We start from the raw sequence: 21343 nt of genomic DNA, 5'->3' as shown, positions 1-21343 counted from the left end.
GCAGGCTCAGCCGCTGTATAGTTTAATGTAATAATGTGGTTTGATGTCTAGACCGAGCCGGAGCACACGCGTTAGCGTTAATAATTTATTTACTTATTTATTTAATTTTTTTTTTTTTTGTAAAACTATCTCAGGGTAAAGAGGGACACTGGCGCAGCTTCAGCAAACAGCTGCAAGCTAACCGGAGCTTTAGCGGAGCATAGAGTGCAGTGCAGCTGGCTCACTCACGCAGCTAGCTAACGGTACAGCTGTTGACAGGCAGCAACTCCACTCAAACTGCACCGACTCTCCGTCCATCCCGCTGGAGTAACGCTAACGGCTTCATAGGAGCAAATGAACGAGCTGGTGAAGAGCTTACCCTCCCCGACTCTCCCGGGGCTCCACCTGCCGTGTCTGGATACCTACAAAGGCTGGCTCTTTAAATGGACCAACTACCTGAAGGGCTACCAGCGGCGGTGGTTCGTGCTCAGTAACGGCCTGCTGTCCTACTACAGGTAACGGTAACTAATTGTTACAGCGACCGTTGGTGCTCGACCTGACCACCGTTTGCAGCTACTTATTCGCTTACCATGAACAATTTATGATTAAATTTGTTAAATGCATGAGGGCAGACGTGGTCCGTTGAAAAATTATATATTTTTAATGTTAAATTAAACTTTTTTTTTCTGGACTGTCCATCCGGCCGAAGAGGGAGTGCCCTGAATGATGCCAGTTGGGCAGCAACAAAAATTACCTGAGTCATAGCCTCAAGATGAAAATGGCGAATTATAATTCAATAGCAATAATAATTATATTACATTGCAGCTACATCCTGGGTACTACAGTATTTGACCTCTTTCGTGATGAAATGAGCTATATGTTTAGTTTAGTATAAGTGTAGGGTAGCTAACTATTGAATATGTATTTTCCCAAGCTGAAATCAAACTACAAAGAAATAACATAACTCTGTAGATTATAAAACATAGGTAAAAGCTAAAGAACATTTGTTCTGTAAATTACTAAACATTTTGAATATAATTGTTGTTCATATACATATTTACAGTATTACATACTGTACAAGTCATGAAGTGTGTTAAAATGTGTATGCTCTATTCATAATATTCACAGCATATAGGGATACCAAACCCTGTAAATATCCTGTATAATGGTCTGTATGAAAGAGGCTGTGATCATGTAAGACAAAAGGTGTCTAGACAAAAGTGTTAAGCTGCACTGCATACTGGCAAAATCCTTGAGAGGAATGTAGGTTACACATTGTCCAAAGCTTGCTTCCAGAGAAAAGGGCTTCATCCTCGAGGTTTTATTGTTTGACAGCCTTACTGCGATGTTATTTTAACAGCAAACTACTAGTAAATCATTCAAGCACAGACATGCCCCATTTCTTAAATGGAGCACATAAGCATAGACCTGAGCAGAGAGGCTAGAGTGTTCATCTTTTTGTTCTGCTGTCATACTAATATCAGTTTATGCTGGTTTCCCTCAGGACTCAGGCAGAGATGGCACACACTTGCCGGGGCACCATTCCCTTGGCAACAGCACACATCGAAGTGGGTGACACCTGCCACTTGGTGTTAACCAGTGGAGGCCGAAGCTACCACCTGAAGGCCACCTCTGAGGGAGAGTGTCAGCGCTGGGTGTCAGCCCTGCAGCAAGCCAAGGCCAATGCCACGCTCCTAATGCATCACTCAGGTTAGATGCACCGTTTATACTTGGTGTGACTTGCATGTTTCAGACAGTATGATTGTTTGTGTTCATGCATATAATTGTGGATGATTTTTAGCCCTTGTGCAAAGAAGTAAGCATGACTAGTAAATGTAATTATTTTGGAGCGATAGATTTTGTTATTCTTTTGAATAAATAATGTCCCAGAATATCTACATGGTTCACCTGACCAAGTCTGAGGTAGACAAACTAATTTTAGCTGCAACCTGAACACAAGCCCCTGCAACCAAGACCCACTTACCTAAATGCATTTTTTATTTCTGTGCAGCCTTCAGTGTTGTGCAAATAACAGGCCACAAGGGGGCAGTGTTGTTCAAGATGTTTTGATGGAAACAGTTAAGTCGTGTTTTAACACAAAATCTGCATCACCTTATTCCTGCATCTGCAATGTCCTTATTCCTTCAGCTACCATTCTTACAATATTCAAATGTTATACCATTTAATATGATCTAATCTAATATAATATAATATGTTTTGTATGCTATGCTTCTGGGAGACATTTTCTGTCTCTGTGGACATTTCCATTAAAGAACCAGAAGTAAAGATGCGCAGTGAGGTTTTTTCCCTCTTTCCTTTTCCTCTTTCTCTCCCTCTCTTCTGCACAAAATGTGCACAAACACCCATGCAGCTACCTCCTCCTCCCTCCCACTCTGTCTCCTTTTTCCCTCCCTGTCTCCTTCAGTATGACGACAGTGAGAGCTGAATGAAATGACCTTCCTTTAGACTCCTCCTCCCGTTCTGGTAGCAGGAGGGTAAAAAAAAGAGAGAGAGAGCAGGAGGGTGTGAGGATTTTCATTGAAGATATTTTACATCACACACTCTGTGGACAATAGGGAGACATGAGTGCAGCCTTTTCCATGAGTGTCACCTTGTAAGTAACATGTTTATTGCTATTTTACTAAAAACAAAATAAGATACACAATAAAAGCTCTCTGTGTGCTTTCATGTTTGCCTGCATGCATGTGTGTCTTTATATGTATATATATGTGTCTGTGTATGTTTGTGGAGTTCACTAAGTTTTGCAATAACCTAATGCTGTATTCTGTGCAAATGTAAATACTCTGATCATATCTCTCATGTGACAGAATTTGCTTGAAAGTTAATGGCACCATGAAGTAACTGCAGAACAGTATTTAACAGTCAGTCTCTGTCAAGTGTGCCATTTGTCTTTGGTAAAGCCTTTTCTTTTCCTCAGGATTTTTAAATACATCTACTTGAGGATTCATTTCTAAGAGGTGTGTGTTTGTAAGCCCCATTTAATGATGAGTAAAAGGTTTGCACCTGTAAGATGCAAATCAGTGTTTTCTGTTGCTCTGGCCATATTAGCATATGGAGACTATGACTGGTGAGTGAGGTGTTTGTGCTGTATCTGCCATTGTATAGCAGTGGACCGGTAGTGATCATAGCCAAAACACTAAACAGAGTCTGAAGAGCCGAGCCCTTTTAGAAGATTTTACACAGCCTTACTCTCTGAGGTTTCCCACGGTTCAGAAATTGTGTTCACAGTGCTGTCACTGTGTGCTTGGCTATATTTTTTTGCAATTATTTTAATCATGGATTTGTAATCTTACTAAGGCTATATATATGTTAATATCCTACTAATCTAATGTCTTGTTCTTGTACAAATATTGGTAATACTGTCTCTTTCAAACAATTTTAAACAGAATAACTAATTTATTTTTATCCATGTGCAAGCACAGATACAAATTGTTGGGTTATTTGGTGAAGTGTGCGTGTGCTGTGATTACAGATTATTATTGTATGAGCTTCGGGTTATGAACTTAGTGGCAGTAATTGCAGTGCAAATGAATTGACTTTAAAGTATTAGAACAGCAGTAATTAAGCAGATGTTGCACAAGTCATCAGTCACCTATAATAGGTGTCATATGACCACTACAAGCTTTCTATTGCCTAGAATAAATATTAAAGGTATGTTGTGACAAAATTCAAACCTCTCTAATAAGCACTGAATATGGAACTGAAAGCTTAGTTCAGGTTGCGCTACGACAAGCTTTCAGCATATTACAGTCGGACTTTGATTGCTTCATTCGTACTGCAGAAGCTCACAGTGCAACCCCTGATTTTTAACTCCACTTCTCTCTTCTCACACTGTCCATACTGGTGCTCCCTCTATCACCTGTGGGTGTGTTTTCATGATTCAACGATGAGTCACCAATTTGTCTCAGACGCTTCAGTGTCCTGTGTGAAAAATAACTCATTAGTACACAGACCAGACCAGAGTGCCTTTCCACTACATGTACATCATTATTCCATGGATGTGTATTATGTGCGAAGGGAGCCACATCTCAAATCCATAATCTGGTGTCTTAACAACATTTGCACCAGTAGCACTAAGTCAAGTAATATCCTTTTTCTCTCTACTGTATATGGGTCATGAAACCATTACAGATGCCAGAAGGATTTTTTTTCACCCTCTCATTTTTAATCTTGCCTCGTGAGACTTTGTTAATCCAGTTTTCCCTGATTGTTTTTATTTCTTTCCCCCTCTAATAGGGTGTAGTAGTTTGTCTCCCAGCTTTTGTACTCACAGGCAATGCAGACACTGGCCTAGATTCAGTCAACATGCTCAGGAGTTTGCAAAGTACAAACACAATCTGTTTCTTTTTGCAGAAAAAATGTATTGACCTAGAAAAGTTATATTACATATTATGGAGGCAGTTATTTGCATTTTAAAGTTGGATTTTTTGTGTTGACATTTTTAACAGTATAGAGTATGAAACCAGACATTATCTAAATTTGTACTGATGTAAATAAGGTTTTTTAAGGTGACTTAAAACAAGGTTCTTTATGAACTATTGTCTTTTGCTCACAGAAAGGCACAATTTGCTCTATTACCCTCTCCAGCCCACAGACTCTTTTGTCAGGTCTATAATTACAAACACTTATTGTGCAGATAAACACTATTTCCACCCTTAGAATTTATTTAAATGTCTCGTCGAGATGCCAGCATTTAGTACCAAAGCTGAATGGCTGAGTTACACGAAAATGTATATGAATGTATGCCCAATATAGCTGCAGTTTTCATTTGATGTCATAGTGCAGCCATAAAAAATAGTTCACACGTAGTGATTTAGCTTTAATCTTGCTGTGACACAAGTAGATATGGAAAATGTTTTGTCTAACTTTGTCTGATAGTGTCAGAGTTTGAAGCTAATAGCAAATATAAGGGAAATATTAACAACTTTAGGGTTCAAGATCTCTAGACCATGTAATGACGTTTGTGTTGTGGCATCTGGTTATAAATCCAGTCCCCCTGCTCTCCTTCTAAAATCCCTGAGACTGATGGCTCAGCTCATGCCCACAAAGGGTAGAGGGAGAGAAAGAGAGGAGGAAAAGGGTAGTGCGTCATCTTTTTTTCCCTCTTCTTCTAAAAATAGCCTAGGCTCCTGATTGCACAGGACTACGTTTCCAGGGCAACAGTGTTCATTCACAGCTTTTCCGATCTTGTAGAGGAAGGGGTGTGGGGGATCAGGGTGTGAAGTGTTATTATCTTCCTCCATCCGTTCCCCACTAACACTCTCTCAACTCATCCCAATCTAAATTTAGTATTTAAAATATCCTTTTCAGTCTATCTGATGATACATTAATTTCCTGTGTACTTCTTATTACAGTATATAATTTCACCAACAAAAACATCCAAATTATTTAGACATCATAATTACTTCTAATGATACTCTCACATCTTTGCTAAAGTCTGTCATTTGTGCACTGCCTGTCTTTGTTTCTCTGTGTGAAGATGACTCAGGAGATGAAGGCCCTGTACCTCAGGAGGACCGTGCCCTAACCCAAGGGGTGCTCAAGACTCTGGCCAGCAAGCTAGATGACCTGAGCACCTGTAATGAGCTGATAGGAAAGCACGGCGCCGCTCTCCAGCGTTCCCTCAGCGAACTTGAGGAACTGCGTGGAGCCGCTGACAGCACAGACAAAGTGAAAGCCGTTAATGAGCGAGCCACCCTGTTCCGCATCACCTCCAATGCTATGATCAATGTGAGTTCACACAGTGCAAGCCTCAGCCAGATCTGATCATTTGCAAATGTCTATTTTAATGAGGAAATATGCAGCACGAGGGCTGTGGCTGCATCTTTTAATGTGTGTTGTGTTCACACTTCAGGCTTGTCGTGACTTTCTGGATGTAGCAGAATCTCACAGCCGGAAGTGGCAAAAGGCCCTGCAGTATGAGAGAGAACAGCGCCACCATCTGGAGGAGACCATTGAACAGTTAGCCAAACAGCACAACAGCTTAGAGAGAGCCTGGAGAGAGAATCCCACCTCCTATACAGGTGAGGCACATCAAACACTGTCTCCTAGACACCCTAGACATCCTCTTCTATATAGTTTTAAAGACAAAGTATAGTCTCACATAATATTGATATGGCCATCTTCTAGCCAGTTGCAGTGATGCATGTCTGTGGCAGAAATTTAGCTCATTCAGTCATATCATATCTTATCACAATTTTATCTCACTTTTTAGTGCATAGACCTACATAGGAGGACAAAGTTGAAGAAACACCTAACACATTTTGGGGCCATAGTTTGTAGTGTGTGAAGTTTATGTTTTATTAGATGTCTTCACATCAGTGTTGATGAGGATCTTCTTAGCACCAGCATAGTTTTTTTCTGTTTGGCATTTACTCTCATAATTTTCTTTTTTTGTGGTTTGTGCCACATTACATAATTTTACAATGTTTGCAACTACTGTAAATCACAGTTGCAAAGGCTCATACACAAGGAATCTGTGTTTTCACAGCAACATTAATCTACTTACAGAGCTATAAATAGGCCAAATATTTGCTGCTTGGACTGCTGTTGCATTACTTCCAATCACTTAAAGAATGATAATCAAGTTGAATCAAGTCTCAAAAAAGGCTGAGCTTCAGCAATCTTTACTGAAAGGTTTTTCTAACCATTATGTAATATGGTAAGGTTTCTCTATTATTTGGCCACCCCTTGTTTGGTAGTACTACATCATCAATGGTGTATTTACTGTATATTTAAAGATGGAAGACACTCAGATAACCCGTCTCCTTGTCCTATGTTTGTTGTTTTAGGTGTGGAGCGGCCTCAGGAGGGGGATGAGAGTGATGAGAATGATGAGGCAGAGTTCTTCGATGCCATGGAGGACTCCCCTGCATTCATAACTGTGACTGCTAGTGGCGAGATACAGCACAAGTGAGACACTCTGTCTATGCATAATGTCAGTTTTGTATTTGATCAATCGGCAGAACTATTGCTTTGAACTGTATTCAGAGTATGTTTCTTTCTCTCAGGCGCTCAGGGAGTAATCAGAGTATGATGAGTGGAGGAGTGCCCAATGACTGGACTCACAATGAAAATGTAGGTGACCAGTAGACTGATAGTCATAAAATAAATGTAACTTTTTTATTAGTTGTCTTTTGCAAACAAATAATATCACTTCACTATCCCTTATCTGTCCTTTTCTTTGTGTGTTTCAGTTTTTATGTAAGCTAAAGCTTTGTGTTTTGCCATTGTTTTTTTTTTCAGGACACCTCAGGCACAAACCACATGCAGCTACGAAGAACAAGACGCAGCCGTATTCCCGACAAACCAAATTACTCCCTCAACCTGTGGAGCATCATGAAGAACTGTATTGGCAAAGACCTGTCCAAGATACCCATGCCTGTAAATCCAAAACACACTTATTGTTTGCAATATAGTTTTTAATACATGTGGATTTGAGTAAGTGGGTATTCTATATGTGGAATTATCTGGAGCACTTATAAGAAAACTTTTTGTGTCTGTGTGTGATTGCAGGTAAACTTCAATGAGCCATTGTCGATGCTGCAGCGTTTGACTGAGGATCTGGAGTACAGCGAGCTTCTGGACCGGGCAGCCCGCTGTGACTCGTCCCTGGAGCAGATGTGCCTGGTGGCTGCCTTTTCTGTCTCCTCATACTCCACCACAGTCCATCGTACAGCCAAGCCCTTCAACCCTCTGCTCGGGGAGACTTACGAGCTGGACCGACTGGAGGAGTATGGTTATCGCTCCATCTCTGAGCAGGTGAGACAAAAACATTCACATTATATGAACTGTATTTGCAAGCACCCATCCTTACACATGCATTTCATACAGAGACACATCAAATGAAGCCGTAGTGAGAAACAGAAATATAAATACAGTAGGTAGTAGTCTACATTGCCTCTGCTGACACCAGCTGATACAATTCACTGTCAGGTCAGTCATCACCCACCAGCTGCTGCTCACCATGTGACATCACAGCGAGGATGGACCCTGTGGCAGCATATCACTATCGACAGCAAGTTTCGTGGGAAATACATTTCTGTTGTGCCATTAGGTAAGAACTTCAAACACTCACTGTAAATACACAAAATATTTGTTAGAATATGAATAATTTGCCATATTCAAGTAATTATAAATTAGTAGTAGTAGTAGTATTATATGCAGTGTTTGTGTTTCATCCTTCTCTTCATTGTAGGAAACATTCACCTGCAGTTCCACTCAAGTGGAAACCACTATGTGTGGAGCAAAGTGACATCTACAGTGCACAACATTATCGTGGGAAAACTGTGGATTGATCAGGTATGTTCTTCACAACTGTTTCCGTCTAACTTTCTGTGTGAGTTTGTACTTATTTTTAGACCAGTAAAAATTGTGAAAATAATAACTCAAAATAGACACCTTCTAAGAGCAGTTCACTCCAAAAAGAAAGTGAGAACAGAACAGATAACAGAAAGGAAATTACAGTTCAGAAATTCAGTTTGCTTTGTATCACTGTGCAGGTGGTGCGTGCGTGTGTTTTCTTTCTGGAAAGAATAAAGTAAGTTGGTTCAGCACAGGCTTTTAAGTCACATCTGTTTTTCCTGCTGTCTTCTTGTCTCTTGCTGTTGGCAGTCTGGGGACATTGACATTGTTAACAACACTACCAAGGACACCTGCCGTCTCAAATTCTCTCCCTACAGCTACTTCTCCAGAGAAGTGCCACGTAAGGTATGTCTGCTGTACCTTTTCATCCTGTAAGAGACAAGTGGCATCTTTGTTGGCTGTCCTCATTCAGATTTCACATCATTTACAGTTTTACACTTGCCAGAAGGCAAAAGTCTGTCGCTACACAAGTCTGTGTCAAGAATCTACAACACTGTTTTAGCAGATAAAGAGTCTCTCTACTCTCTACTCTCTAGTTTAACACATCTTGTATCCTCTATACTTGCTGCTTACTATTGTAGATCATCTTCATGAGGTGTCCTATTCCTGAAAAATCGAATCTACCTAAAAGAACTTGAAGGCACTAACTGTGTAGCCAATGAGGAGCATAAAAAATACATATTATCCATTAAACATTTGTTCTGTCTGTGCAAAATTGTGAATTGATTCAAACACACTCAAAATATGAAAGTCATCCAAATTAGTGTTAAAAAATGAAGGCAAATAGAGCCCAACTGTGAATATGTCGGTACCTAGAGGTCAGAATGTGCATGTAACAGATCTCTTGCTGCGTGTGATCTTCTCTGGTGTCTCTAGGTGACAGGAGTGGTAGAGGACAGAGAGGGCACAGCCCATTACATCCTGTCAGGAACCTGGGATGATAAGATGGAGAGTTCCAAAATAGTGGACAGCAGCCAAGGATGTGGAGGTTCTGAAGGCAAACAAAAGACAGTTTACCAGACTCTTCAGCCCAAACTCCTGTGGAAGAAATATCCCCTCCCGTATGTTTATCCTGTCTAACACATTCCTACCACATCTTGATGGTTGAAAGTGGCGTTTCAACACCCCTGCCTCCCTTTCTCTCTCCCCTCTATCTGATCTTTTGTCTTAATGAGTTGTCTCTTTTATCTTTCACTGTCCAGAGATAATGCAGAGAACATGCACTTTTTCTCCTCCCTGGCTTTGACTCTGAATGAACCAGAAGAAGGTGTGGCACCCACTGACAGTCGTCTGCGGCCAGACCAGCGGCTGATGGAGGCAGGTCTGTGGGATGAAGCAAACGCCCAGAAGCAGCGACTGGAAGAACGCCAGAGGCTAGAGAGGAAAAAAAGGGACGCACAAGCCAATCAGGCACTGGAGGAGGGTGAGAACCAAGAAACGAACAAAAACAAGAAAGATGATAGAGATTTTGCTTTCTACCTCCTAGACAACATTTGCATTAATTGTAAGAGATGGGTTGATCAATTTAGATATATTGAGGTGCAAGTTTGCGTGTCCGTCTGTGGGCAACAGCTTGTCTTTCTAAAGACAAAGTTCTGTTACGTTCCTCATGATGGGTGCAATATTTGGAGAGTATGGTGAAAGCAAGACATTGTGATGTTCTGGAATAGTGCCCACTCAAACCATGTCTTAAGAAAACGTGATTCTGTGTCATTAGGGCAAGATATCGAGGGCTACCAGCCACTGTGGTTTGAGAAGAGGACTGAGGATACAACAGGAGAGAACACTTACATCTACAGGGGCGGCTACTGGGAGGCCAAAGAAAGACAGGACTGGACCCAATGCCCCGAGATCTTCTGAGACAAAATTTCCTCTTACTCCACGGCATCAGACAGCCTGAGTGGTTCCTCCTGATGTGAGAATACTGTGTGAGTTAAGGACAGTTGCTTGAGTGTGGATTTGTGTGCATGTGTGAGCCAGCTATTGAAAGTAGCACTCACATTCAGAATTTCAACTACAAAACAAGTTACTAATCTATTCACTTCTGTTATAGTTTGTGTTTTCAGGATGCATGGCCTCACTTTGTGTGTACGCTTCAGCAGAGAACTATTGTATCAGAGAACAAAGAGTTCTTATGTGTGTGTGTATGTGCAGGTGGGGCTGCAAGATTGCTTTACAGAGAAATGATTCCTGCAGCAAACACCGCTCCTTTCATTGGGTGTGCGTGGGGATAACTTTGGGGCAAGGAGTGCCGCCGTTGTTTCGTTGCAAGCTCTGAATATCTTGTTCTGCTTAAAGCTGGAGCAACATGTTCCTCATGTTGGTCTCTGACAGAGACAACAGGCTTTGAAAGGACCATAGAAGGATAAACTATTCTTCTTTGGAGAGAGCTTTTTCACAGAAGAACTTAATTCATTGATCCCCCTGATTCTTGGGGATTTTTACTATTCTATTTCTTAAAATTGCACAAACTGTATCTTCAAGTATTTATGGTTATTGTCCACTCTGACAGGCCTCTAAAGAGCAACTTCACAGCCATGAAAACCAAAGTAGATGTCTTTCTCTTTGGATGGACAACTGACTGAAAACACCATGCTATTTTAAAGGTAACTGCTGCACATGATCTTAAAATTGTGTTTCTGAAGGGGCACTCCTCTGATTTTACACGTCAAAGTCAATTTACTTATAATGGAGAGTACTACACAGTCTGTGAAAAGAGTTGTATAATGTCTTTACTGGCTCTGGAGGAGCTTTGTTGAATCTGAGAAAATTACAGTACCAAAGCCACATAACGTCAGTAATCTCAACTTAGATTTATATAAATTTGTAACAGACACCCTGTGCTACAAAGTGGGGGTGTGAAGTTTGAGATTTTACAAGGTTAGGGGGTTAAAGTAAAGACATTATTGACTTGCATCATAGGAAATGAAATGTAGGATCAATAGTTTTTTGGAACTTGATGCGTATTAGGGACTAAAAGCCAGGACATAGCTGCCTCTTGTGCATCTATTTCCACCACTCTTTTAAATTTGTCTCTCTTGAGTCTCTAAACTTTATGGAAATGTGACAGTAAACCTACCACTTCAAATATCTTGAAACTCAACCATAAGAGTTCAACTGAGATATAAATCTGCTAAGCCTGGGGAATTTTCTTCAGCAAGGGATTATATTGGTGCTTGATGTTAATTTTAGCCTTAATTATGTAATGAAGTAGTAAGTCCCTAGTAACCACTGTATCCCAGCTCTGAGATTCTGTACAGATTATTGCAATCTGGCAGGCTATTTTTTTTCCTTTGAGGGCACTAATCTGTATACTTCAGGGTGAATTTTACTGTATTTTACTCAGAATATCAGGGTTCATCATCTTGGTAAGCAGCAACAAACCCCACCCTCCTTAGTTAAAACAGAATTGGCTAGATCTAGGAATGGTCGCTATCTTTAAAATTGTGTTGCTTTATTTGGACATGTCAGCAATAACACAACTGCATAAGATGAAAGAAAATGAGAGGTAAATATTCCCAGGTGTTTTATGCGGCACAAACTTGTTGAATCATAGTTGTGTGAAGAAATCTGATTTAGACACATCAGTCCAGAGCCTGAAAACAATTAATGAAAGGCTTAGCAATACACTTGCTAAGGTTTTTGTGTGCAAATAGGCACTGATGTACATTAGTAGTAAACATAATATTAAACTGTTTGTTTATAGTTTTCAGCTTCCTGTGTATTATAATAGGGGATGATACACATGTACAACTGCCTGGTTGGTTTTGGCCTGTATATAGCAAGAATATTATAGAAATAGAATCAGCTCATTTATAATCACTGTAAGAAAATATTGTTTCACATGACTTGGACATTCATATTCTGATCACTACTTAAACTCTATTTGTGTATACATAATCTTAAATGGAATAAAGATTGTATACCAGTTAATACGATGCAAGGGAATTGAGATTATGAATAGAAAGTTCAGTATGTTATATTAATGATGCAAATAAGGTGTTGTTAAAATAAAGCACAATGTTATGTTTACCTGCAGGTTATTATACATGCTACATAAACACAAAGGTTTCCATGGCAACATATAGCTATGCATGGTTTTAGAGTGCTGAAGCACTTCTGTAGTGAGAAGCCTCTTCACCTAGCTAATTGTTTGTGGACTCTTGCTGAAACATGATGTGAACTCACCTTTTGTGCCCAGTGGCCTCGAAAATGTTACATTTTTGAGCTCAAATAAAAACATAAAGCTGTCACCGTGCTGTTGTTGACTGTCAAATCAGTGTCGTTCAAATCTCACAAGGGACAGGATGTAGTTTTTACATTATGCTGAGAGTGTACAATTCCCCTCCTGATGTTTCAAAGAAAAATCAGTTTGCTGTTCGTTTTTCCACAATGGTGAATTTAAACAAAGAAAAGGTAAGGCCTCTGTCTATCCTCACGTACATGTGAGGACTTATACTCTCTTCCGAACTCAACTGCCATCCACACCTAAACCACATCAACATTTTCAAGCTGGGTATTTGAATAAACTTAAGCCTGAATAGCGTGATCAACAAACCACATCTCCTCTTTTTGAAAAAAAGGGAAGTTGAGAGTTGAGTTGAGTCTTGAGAATGTTTACACAAAGTAAAGCTATAGAAGTGTGTATATATATATATATATATATATATATATATATATATAGTATAGAAGAAACACTGAATTGTATGGGGTGTGTGATATTGCACTTATGTCTCCAATTTGCGTGGTTTATTGTCGCTTTATTGTGCGGTTGCTGTGAATTGAAACAAAGAACCAGTGCATTTTTTTTTTCTCATCCTGAATACTTAATACGATGACAGGAATACATGTCCTCTCTGTCTGTCATCTACTGACAGAGATGACAGGAATACATGTCCTCTCTGTCTGTAGATGATGGTTCGTTATCATGTGAAGCTCAGGTGAGAGGTTGCATGCAGCTTGCACCACGAACTGAACAAGCCTCCCATAAATGAGTGACATTGCCCTTTAAATACATCAGCCAATGACACTGAAGTGCGTCCGCTCCCGGCTTGGCTGACAGAGCTGTGACCGACCGACGGAGATTTTGGTGGGATGCTGCCAGTGCTGTCAAGGTACTCGTTGAAGAACAAGGTAAAAAAAAAAATTGATGAAGCTCATTTAATGATAAAATGTGACTGACCGCAGTCGTGGCGTCGCTAACGTTTCCACAACGACTGAAAGCTAACACCGCGTCGAGTCGGGACTAACGGCTGTCGCCTTGTTTTGTAGCTAACAACCTATCGTTAGCCAACGAGCTGTACCCCCTCAGGGCTGCTACCAGCTAACGTTAGCATGAAGCCGACCGCAGAAAGACATTCAGCCGCCAGGTGTCAAGTGACAGCTCAGTCCACGGCAGAGGTCACCTAATTTAACACACCTTAGCCGTTTATTTTGTCAAACAAACGAAAGCACCATTTTGTTCTCGTGTTAACTCTTACCGAGCCGCTCGGCTGTTTGACACAACATCATGAATGAACCGCTGTCTAACCTAGCTTGCTGATCGGTGTAACAGGCGACTTCGTGTTTGTGGACAACACAGAGAGTTGTCAGGGTTTCCCTCTGTCCCAGTGCTGGGGAAATGAATCACAAGATCTCCTCTGGCTATGAAGTAAGCTGCTATTTAAAGATGGAGCGGAGGGGGAAAAACATAACTCCTGTAAACTGCCGCAGCGCCGTCTGATATTGATGATATTTAATTACAGGCACATTCAGTACCTGAGTTGACCCATGGTGTTTACTACACTGCTGAGGTTTTTGGTGCATCACATTGAGTCGTCACCGTCTGTCCATTGCTGCATGTTAGGATAATAACCAATCCCCTCAGTCCCCGTCGTGGGAGAAGGCGCATGCCGTTTTCGAGCCCGCCCTGAACAGTCCTCCTCTCTCCTCATTCCTCTCCTCTGTCGGTCTTCCTGGTCCAGCATATGTCATTTTGCCTGCGCGGGGTACGTTACACAACCAGCCCGTCATGCAAAATAGAAACACGTGTCGATAGGCGGTGCTGAAAGATACAGGTTCACTGAGCAACAAAGACCGGCCAACACCGCATAGGAGAGGAAAACAAAAACAGCTGTGTTGAAGGTTATTCTGCCGATTTTTATCCCAAAACCTGTCGCTTTGATCATGAAATTCATTCGGCGATGAGAGGTACGGATTCAACATGTGTTTGCCTTACAGAGAGGACAATGATACGAACATGATCAGCGCCGATGGCTTCTCAAAATGCGAGGCGACTCTGCAAGAGAGAGGCAGGAGGAGGCCACCCGCAGAGATGCTCCATCTGCTGTCAGCTGTCATTGTTTGGCTGGTGACGGGAACTACCATCTCCAGCCTCAACAAATGGATATTTGCCGTTTACAACTTCAGGTACCCTCTGCTACTGTCGGCGCTGCACATGCTGACAGCCATAGTGGTGGACTATGGGCTGATCAAACTGCGGGTGATCCGCCACAGAGGGGTTGGAGAGCAGGACCTGACCCCCAGCGCAAAATGTAAGGTGTTCCTGTTGAGTCTGACATTTTGTGCCAGTATCGCCTTCGGGAACATGGGTCTGAACTATGTCCAGCTGTCATTTGCACAAATGATCTATACCACCACTCCACTCTTTACACTGGCCATCTCCACGCTGATACTGGGCAAGCAGCATCACATCCTCAAGTACACAGCCATGATGCCTATCTGCCTGGGAGCCTCCTTCAGCATCATGGGGGAGGTCCAGTTCGATCAGACCGGCTGCTTCTTTGTGTTTGCTGCCACCATGCTGAGGGGTGTCAAGTCCATTCAGCAGAGTGAGTGCCTCTTTTACTGTGTCACTTCACTGTTTTCTGTCTTGTTTTTCACATCAGACTGTTGAAGTTAGCACTTGGTTTTGTTGTGTTTTTGTTGTAGCCATAGAAAGTTAATTACACTTTATTTTTGTACTGCTGACATCAGAGGATATTTTCGTGTTCCCCCCCCGACACCACAGTAATCTGCGGTCCCTGAACTTTTTCGTGATTCACTCCTCAGCCCAGTAACACACCCGCAGTGTTACAGAGGCAAATTTTCTGGTTTCCTAGGAAACATAATACAAACATCAACACGTGTGTTTGAGTTGGAACGGGCAGGGTTTCTGCACATCCTGAGGACATGCTGATCTGTTGTCTCTGATTGTTTATTTGGTTTTTGATGGACTGAAAAGGTCAGAAAGGCTGAAGTATTTGGAAATAACATACAATTTACTGTCACGTTCTGATAAGCCAATAGATTCAATGAACTACTTTTAAAGTTTCTCTTAGTTGCCACTCATTTTTCTGTTTTCTGAGCAGTCTATTTATAAGAACTGTGTTCAAGAAATTCCAAAACAAAGTGAGAGGCCCAGAGACGGTGTTGAGTAATGGATCAGAGTGGCTGCACTCAAAGGATGTTTCACCTAATGCTGTTTCAAAAGAAAACATGATGTTCCCAGAAAACTTAACAGTTGAAAATTCCTTGACTCACGTTTTATTGCTTGTTTTTATTGGATGTGCCCAGGACTCACCAGAGAGCAGTAATGTTACCGAGGGAGTCCTGATGAAATAACGAAAAGGCTTTCAGTACCAAGAAACATGTTGAGATTAAACATATGGCTACAGTTTACACGAACATGTCCCGAGAAAGAGACAGATTATTGAATTTATGTCACATGGACTGAGTAGTAACTTCACTACATTTATCTAATGTACTCATTTGCGTAATGTTCTGTACTCTCAGGGAAGCATTTGTTGCATAAATCACTTTAAAGTTTGTGTCTGTGCAGTAGATTAGGCTAACGTCATTAGTCTCTAAAACATTGTAGTTGTCAGAGAAGAAAAAAGAAAGAGTTCTGAGTGTCTAAAAATATATTGGGGCCCCGTCTTTGTTACATAACACAAAAGCAGATATTCGGTTTTGCTCAGAGAAATGTAATGCTACATACTTCGTACCTCTCGGTGCAGAGGGCCACCTCATGGCTACAGGGGCAAGCCAGTGACTAAAGGGTCATCATTTCAAATACCCGTATACTTCAGTATAGCTGCTCAGTGACAAACAGCACAAGGCTGCAGATGAGTTTAGAAAATTATCTGTTTGTTTTGTAAAGTAAAGGTAAATAAGTATACAGGAAGGACAGGTTATGTCTTGCTTTTGCCTTTGGAGCATAATTTAAAAACAACGCCCAGCAGATGGAAGTTGCCACACATTGCATTTATTTTATGTCCATCCTGAGGATCCAAACTAGCTGGACGATGTTGTCTCAAGTTTCAACAAGCTATTTTTACCCGCTCTCACTTGTTGTTGTAACTGTTTCCCCATTTAAGTTTTTTCTTCTCTGACAGACTTAAGCCATGCGGGGCCCAGAGTCAGAGCCTTAGTCCTGACGGGTTTCGTACCGTATGCCACTGAACACTTTGACGTGTTCACAGCGTTTGAACAGTAGAGCTGCTTCAGTGCTTACTGAAACAAAATAATCAGTTAGTTTCATAGATGTATTTTGCTTCAAAACGTGCAGATATCAAGGCATATAACACGTTATCTTTCCAGGTTTCCAGAAGAGAGTCTGCTCCTGTTATTTTGACCAGAAAATCACAGGAACCTTCTATTAAGTAACAGTCCACTAACATTTTATCAAAATATTTGTGCTATAAAAATATAGTTGCTCAGTCAGGTTCATGATTCGTAATATCGTGGTGTTAAGTAGATGAGAGCTTTTGTGACAGCTATTTCTACTTAAGTAGGAAATGCTGTAGATAAAAGACAAACAAGCTCTCTGAAGTCTTTCCCGTTAGAGCCATGTTTGTAACTGCTGAATGTCTTTGTTTAATCAGGCATCTTACTACAGGAGGAGAAAATCAACTCTGTGTTCCTGCTCTACCTGATGTCCATTCCTAGCTTCTGCATCTTAACTGTGGCAGCTCTGGCCTTAGAAAACTGGGCTTTACTGGAGTCGCCACTGCATTACGACCGGCACCTGTGGGTCTTCATCTTGCTCAGCTGCCTGGGCTCAGTCATGTACAACTTGGCCAGCTGCTGCGTCATCACGCTCACCTCGGCCGTTACTCTGCATATCCTCGGCAACCTCAGTGTGGTGGGAAACCTGCTGTTGTCTCAGCTTCTTTTCGGCAGCGAACTGTCCGCCCTCAGCTGCGTCGGAGCAGTGCTGACACTGTCTGGCATGCTCATCTATCAGAACTCAGAGTTCATTGTGAGCTACCTGGACGCTCGCAGGGCCAAAGCTAAAGGATCCAGACAGGTGGATTTTCAGACTGCATGTGGAGAGGACTTGGCCAAAGCTAGTGCATCTGAACCAACATATCATCAGCAGAGAACAGATGGCAAAGAGGAAGACAAGATAGACTGAAATGAATGGATGAAGGAGAGAATAAAATGCTGAAGGAAAAAAATGCTAAAACCCTTTGAAACTTTACTTCTCTACCCTTTGTGTCAATAAGTGGGCAAGAGCAGCAGAGGCAGTGTGACCTTATAAGGCCATCGTCACTAATGATGTGAGAAATCTTTTTTTTTTTTATTATTATTTTAATTTTTTTTTAACTTCCTCACTGTGCCAGTTTATTTCTTCTCTGGTCACACAGAACTGGAGTCTTCAGAGAGGAAAAGGTTGCCTTTATTTATGACAGTGATGGTTAAATTCTCTCCTTCATCTGTAAATCGCTCATACATAGCCTATATCGGTATATGCATGCACGAGCACACTAAGCTGTTTGATACCTCATGAGGTATTCACACTGTCACTCATACTACTCCACTGTGAAAATGTTCTCATTAACAGAGGGCTCTAATCGATGTTTTGGGTGGCAGTCGGGGATTTTGTTGGCTGCAAACGGGGGCGAGGCTTAGAGCACACTCTGCCTCAAATTTGAACGGGCACAATTTGTATTACAAATATATATTAATGGTACTGTTACCTGACATTCACCTGGCCCTGTCATGGTGAGGGACTGGGTTTTTTTGGCAGCTTGTTTTTTTTTTGTTTGTTTTTTGTTGTTGTTTGTATGTGAAGCAGGAAGCTTGTTGAATAATGACACTGAAGTTGTTTAGAGGCAGAAGTTACAAGAATGGACTACGCCAACATTTCTGTGCAATGAAACGTCTCTTTCTCCTCTACTGAAGCACATTTTTAATAAGAGGCCTGAGCTCTGTGTTTTTTCCTTCCCTATGAACCTCGAAATGGCCTCCCACTTAAGGCCTAGATTTTTGTTCTCATACCAGCTTGAGAGGATGGTCTCTCTGTAGAATTAGTCCAATTATTTCCATCTTTCACAACAGTACGCTCACTGCAGCATACCTCGATAATTAGGTTCACAAGTTCTCTAAGGAGTGTCACTCAACTTTAGCTGTCTTTTCCCTGTGGAAGATGAGGAAAATGAAAACTGAGTTGTTACCAATGTCATCTGTTGGGTTTAATTTCTCCCTTTTTCTGGGTGACATTTTTATAAAGTTGGTTAACTAGCACATCTTACAAAACCGACTCCTGCTGGACAGTTTTATGTTTTCTCTCAGTATTTCTCAGTATGCTTTTATTTCGTGACAAAACATATTTTATCCCCCTTTTCACTATTTATGTGGAAGAGAATATTTATTTTTCAATGTCCATAGCAATTATTGTTGGCTTTGTAATGCTGTAGGTTTTGGTCCTCAAGTGTCTTGCACATGCATACATGTAACATTGGACAGCACTAGTTTCTCCTGTGACTCTCTCTTTAGAGAAAAGCCAGGTACACCAAGCGGAGCGCTGCATGCCGCTGCTCTTCCTGGAAGCATTTTAAATGCTTGAGGATGTCTGTTACACTCCCTCCTGTGTGTATGGTAAGCTAGATGTTTACTTTGAAATCTTTTTTAGGCACACTGTGTTGTAATACTGGTTCTGTCAGTGACCAGACATGATCATCGCTCACGTACAGTTTGAGCTCTCACGCAGCGACACAACAACAAAGCCATACATCAAGGGGTTTTTAAATTTTTGATTTTTTATTTTAAGACACCTATCATATCTTCTGCATATTTTGCCACAAGAATAACTTCAGACAGGATTGTATATTGAAAGATTTCAGTTGATATATCATAGATTCAATATTTCAAGGGTGCCATTCATAAAATTATATTGTTCTGAGCATCATTTCATATTAAGAATTAATATATTATGAACCTAAGATACTAATCATAGACTCCCAGTCAGTTGAAAAGAGTGCATGAAATATAAGAAACGGTTTAATTTTGCATTTTGATAATTGGCTTTGCTGGCTCATTATTTCCAAATGCCCTCGGTTAGCCGTTTAAAGATTTTGTATAGCAGATTATTTCACTGGGTTCACATGATGGAATACCTCAACTGTTAAATGGGACTTAGTATGTCCCCGTGTTCATTGATTATTAATTATTGGATTAAGATCAAGCAGCTTTTCAGTAACCACACTAAAACTACGACATGTGAATGATAGATTTTATCCTTTCAGTAGCGTCACAGATTATCATACTCATATTATCATATTGACCTACTCAGTCGTCATTTTTTAGTTTTATACTCTCAGTTAAGCAGATTAGGAGTGTGGGGCAAAGCAACAGTTGCACTGACAGGGTACGAAGACGCTGTCTTCAAAGCCTACGGTTCCTGTGTACATACTGGTTTTGATTGTTTGCAAAGCTAGTTGGATGTAAATAGTTATTTTATTATATTTATGTATTTTATAGTCCTATATGGCTGGCTTAAACTGTACTGGTTTAAGAATGAAATGTTTGCCTCATGCCTTATTTGGACACATTGTTGAAGAGAAAGGAGTGATTTGATTTGTCATTTCTGTTCAGTAATACTTCGAATGCCAGCTGCAGCCATATGGGTGCTTCTGTTTAGAGGCAAAGGTATGGCAGATTCATATACACATGGTCTGCAATTGCTTGAATAAAAAACTGACTGGTACAATAAAAAATAACAAACCAACCACCTCATCACTGAGTCAGAGTTGTTGCCTACATCAGATTATATAAGCAGAAGCTTTTATCCAAAGTGACTTACAAGTGAGGAAGGACACTCAGGCTAAGGCCTAAATCTGTTCAATAAGAGAATGTTCAAAGAGATCAGGTAAAGAAGTGCACAGTAAGCGCAATTATTTGGGTGTTATAGGAGACGAGATGCTCTCGGAAAAGATTAGTCTCCAAGACACTCTTGAGGACAGAGAGAGAACGCCCCTGTTCTGATAGCATTTGATAGTTTGTTCCAAAAACTGGAACATCCTGGACTGACATTGTCTTGTGTGTAGGGATAGCAATGCTGTGGACATTCCTTAGAGGACGTAGCCAAAAAGGAGCATAGTTCAAGCATAATTAAATTCAACACTTTGTGTAATTGTCTTATACTAAAGGTTGGTTTGTAGAGTCTATAAATCTTGTTTATGTTTTTTTATAAAAGTTTTCACATTTGTAAATTTTTATAAAGTCATATTCTGTTTACACATGAAAGTCAAACCCAAGAATTTACTAAATACTGTGACGGTAATGGCCAGTGAATATTTGTCATTTTTACTTCACACTGAAGTAAATAACAAATTGCAGAAACAGGAGTAGGGCTTATTTTCACACGTCACATGTGAATTTTGCTATTTCAGTTTCAGGTTCCTGGTGCTGTTCATATTGGTTCACTGTGACACTGTCATGGCTTAGTGGAACACCTGTGCTTTTTCTTACTATGACAAGTCAAAATGTCTGCTGTGAAAAAAGCCTGTTGAAGCTCAGCCTGTTATCGTTTTTTATTTTGTTGCAGTTATGAGTGTTCACTACTAGGTGGAGCTATTTCTCTACTTTCTGGCTGATCCTCTCCTTCTCTAAATCATAACTTTTAAATACTAAATAATCACGGCTGAAGCTGATGAAAGTACCTTGCTTGTTTTCTGCCAGATTTTTGCTTGTGTGTGTGTGTGTGTGTGTGTGT

At 40.8% G+C, this 21343-nt stretch overlaps 2 protein-coding genes across 5 annotated transcripts; both read left to right on the top strand.

Moving 5' to 3' along the window:
* The first annotated feature begins 333 nt into the window (after window positions 1-333).
* osbp2a (oxysterol binding protein 2a) lies at window positions 334-10455 on the top strand. 2 transcript variants are annotated; one of them, XM_041059079.1, is made up of 15 exons: window positions 334-494; window positions 1484-1689; window positions 5480-5730; window positions 5855-6042; window position 6283; window positions 6809-6912; window positions 7011-7077; window positions 7246-7383; window positions 7516-7761; window positions 7936-8056; window positions 8198-8301; window positions 8614-8709; window positions 9241-9425; window positions 9567-9787; window positions 10082-10455. In XM_041059079.1, the coding sequence occupies exons 1-15, from the start codon at window positions 334-336 to the stop codon at window positions 10222-10224; spliced, it is 2232 nt and encodes a 743-aa protein (XP_040915013.1). In that variant the 3' UTR covers window positions 10225-10455. The 2 variants fall into 2 exon arrangements, with proteins under 2 accessions (XP_040915013.1, XP_040915012.1); XM_041059078.1 differs by lacking the exon at window position 6283 and having other exon boundaries at window positions 5855-6023; window positions 6792-6912.
* A 2958-nt stretch (window positions 10456-13413) lies between these two features.
* Window positions 13414-20708, top strand: slc35e4 (solute carrier family 35 member E4). Of its 3 annotated transcripts, none has more exons than XM_041059511.1 (3): window positions 13414-13497; window positions 14584-15194; window positions 17229-20708. In XM_041059511.1, exons 2-3 carry the CDS (start codon window positions 14603-14605, stop codon window positions 17759-17761), a joined length of 1125 nt encoding a protein of 374 aa, XP_040915445.1. In that variant the 5' UTR covers window positions 13414-13497; window positions 14584-14602; the 3' UTR covers window positions 17762-20708. The 3 variants fall into 3 exon arrangements, with proteins under 3 accessions (XP_040915445.1, XP_040915446.1, XP_040915443.1); XM_041059512.1 differs by lacking the exon at window positions 13414-13497 and adding an exon at window positions 14315-14487; XM_041059509.1 differs by lacking the exon at window positions 13414-13497 and having other exon boundaries at window positions 14315-15194.
* Window positions 20709-21343: the final 635 nt, after the last annotated feature.

Source organism: Toxotes jaculatrix, chromosome 16, assembly GCF_017976425.1.
Source record: "Toxotes jaculatrix isolate fToxJac2 chromosome 16, fToxJac2.pri, whole genome shotgun sequence".
Classification (NCBI taxonomy): domain Eukaryota; kingdom Metazoa; phylum Chordata; class Actinopteri; family Toxotidae; genus Toxotes; species Toxotes jaculatrix.
The sequence above is the reverse complement of the archived record's forward strand: the minus strand, read 5'-3'. Positions and strand labels throughout refer to the sequence as shown.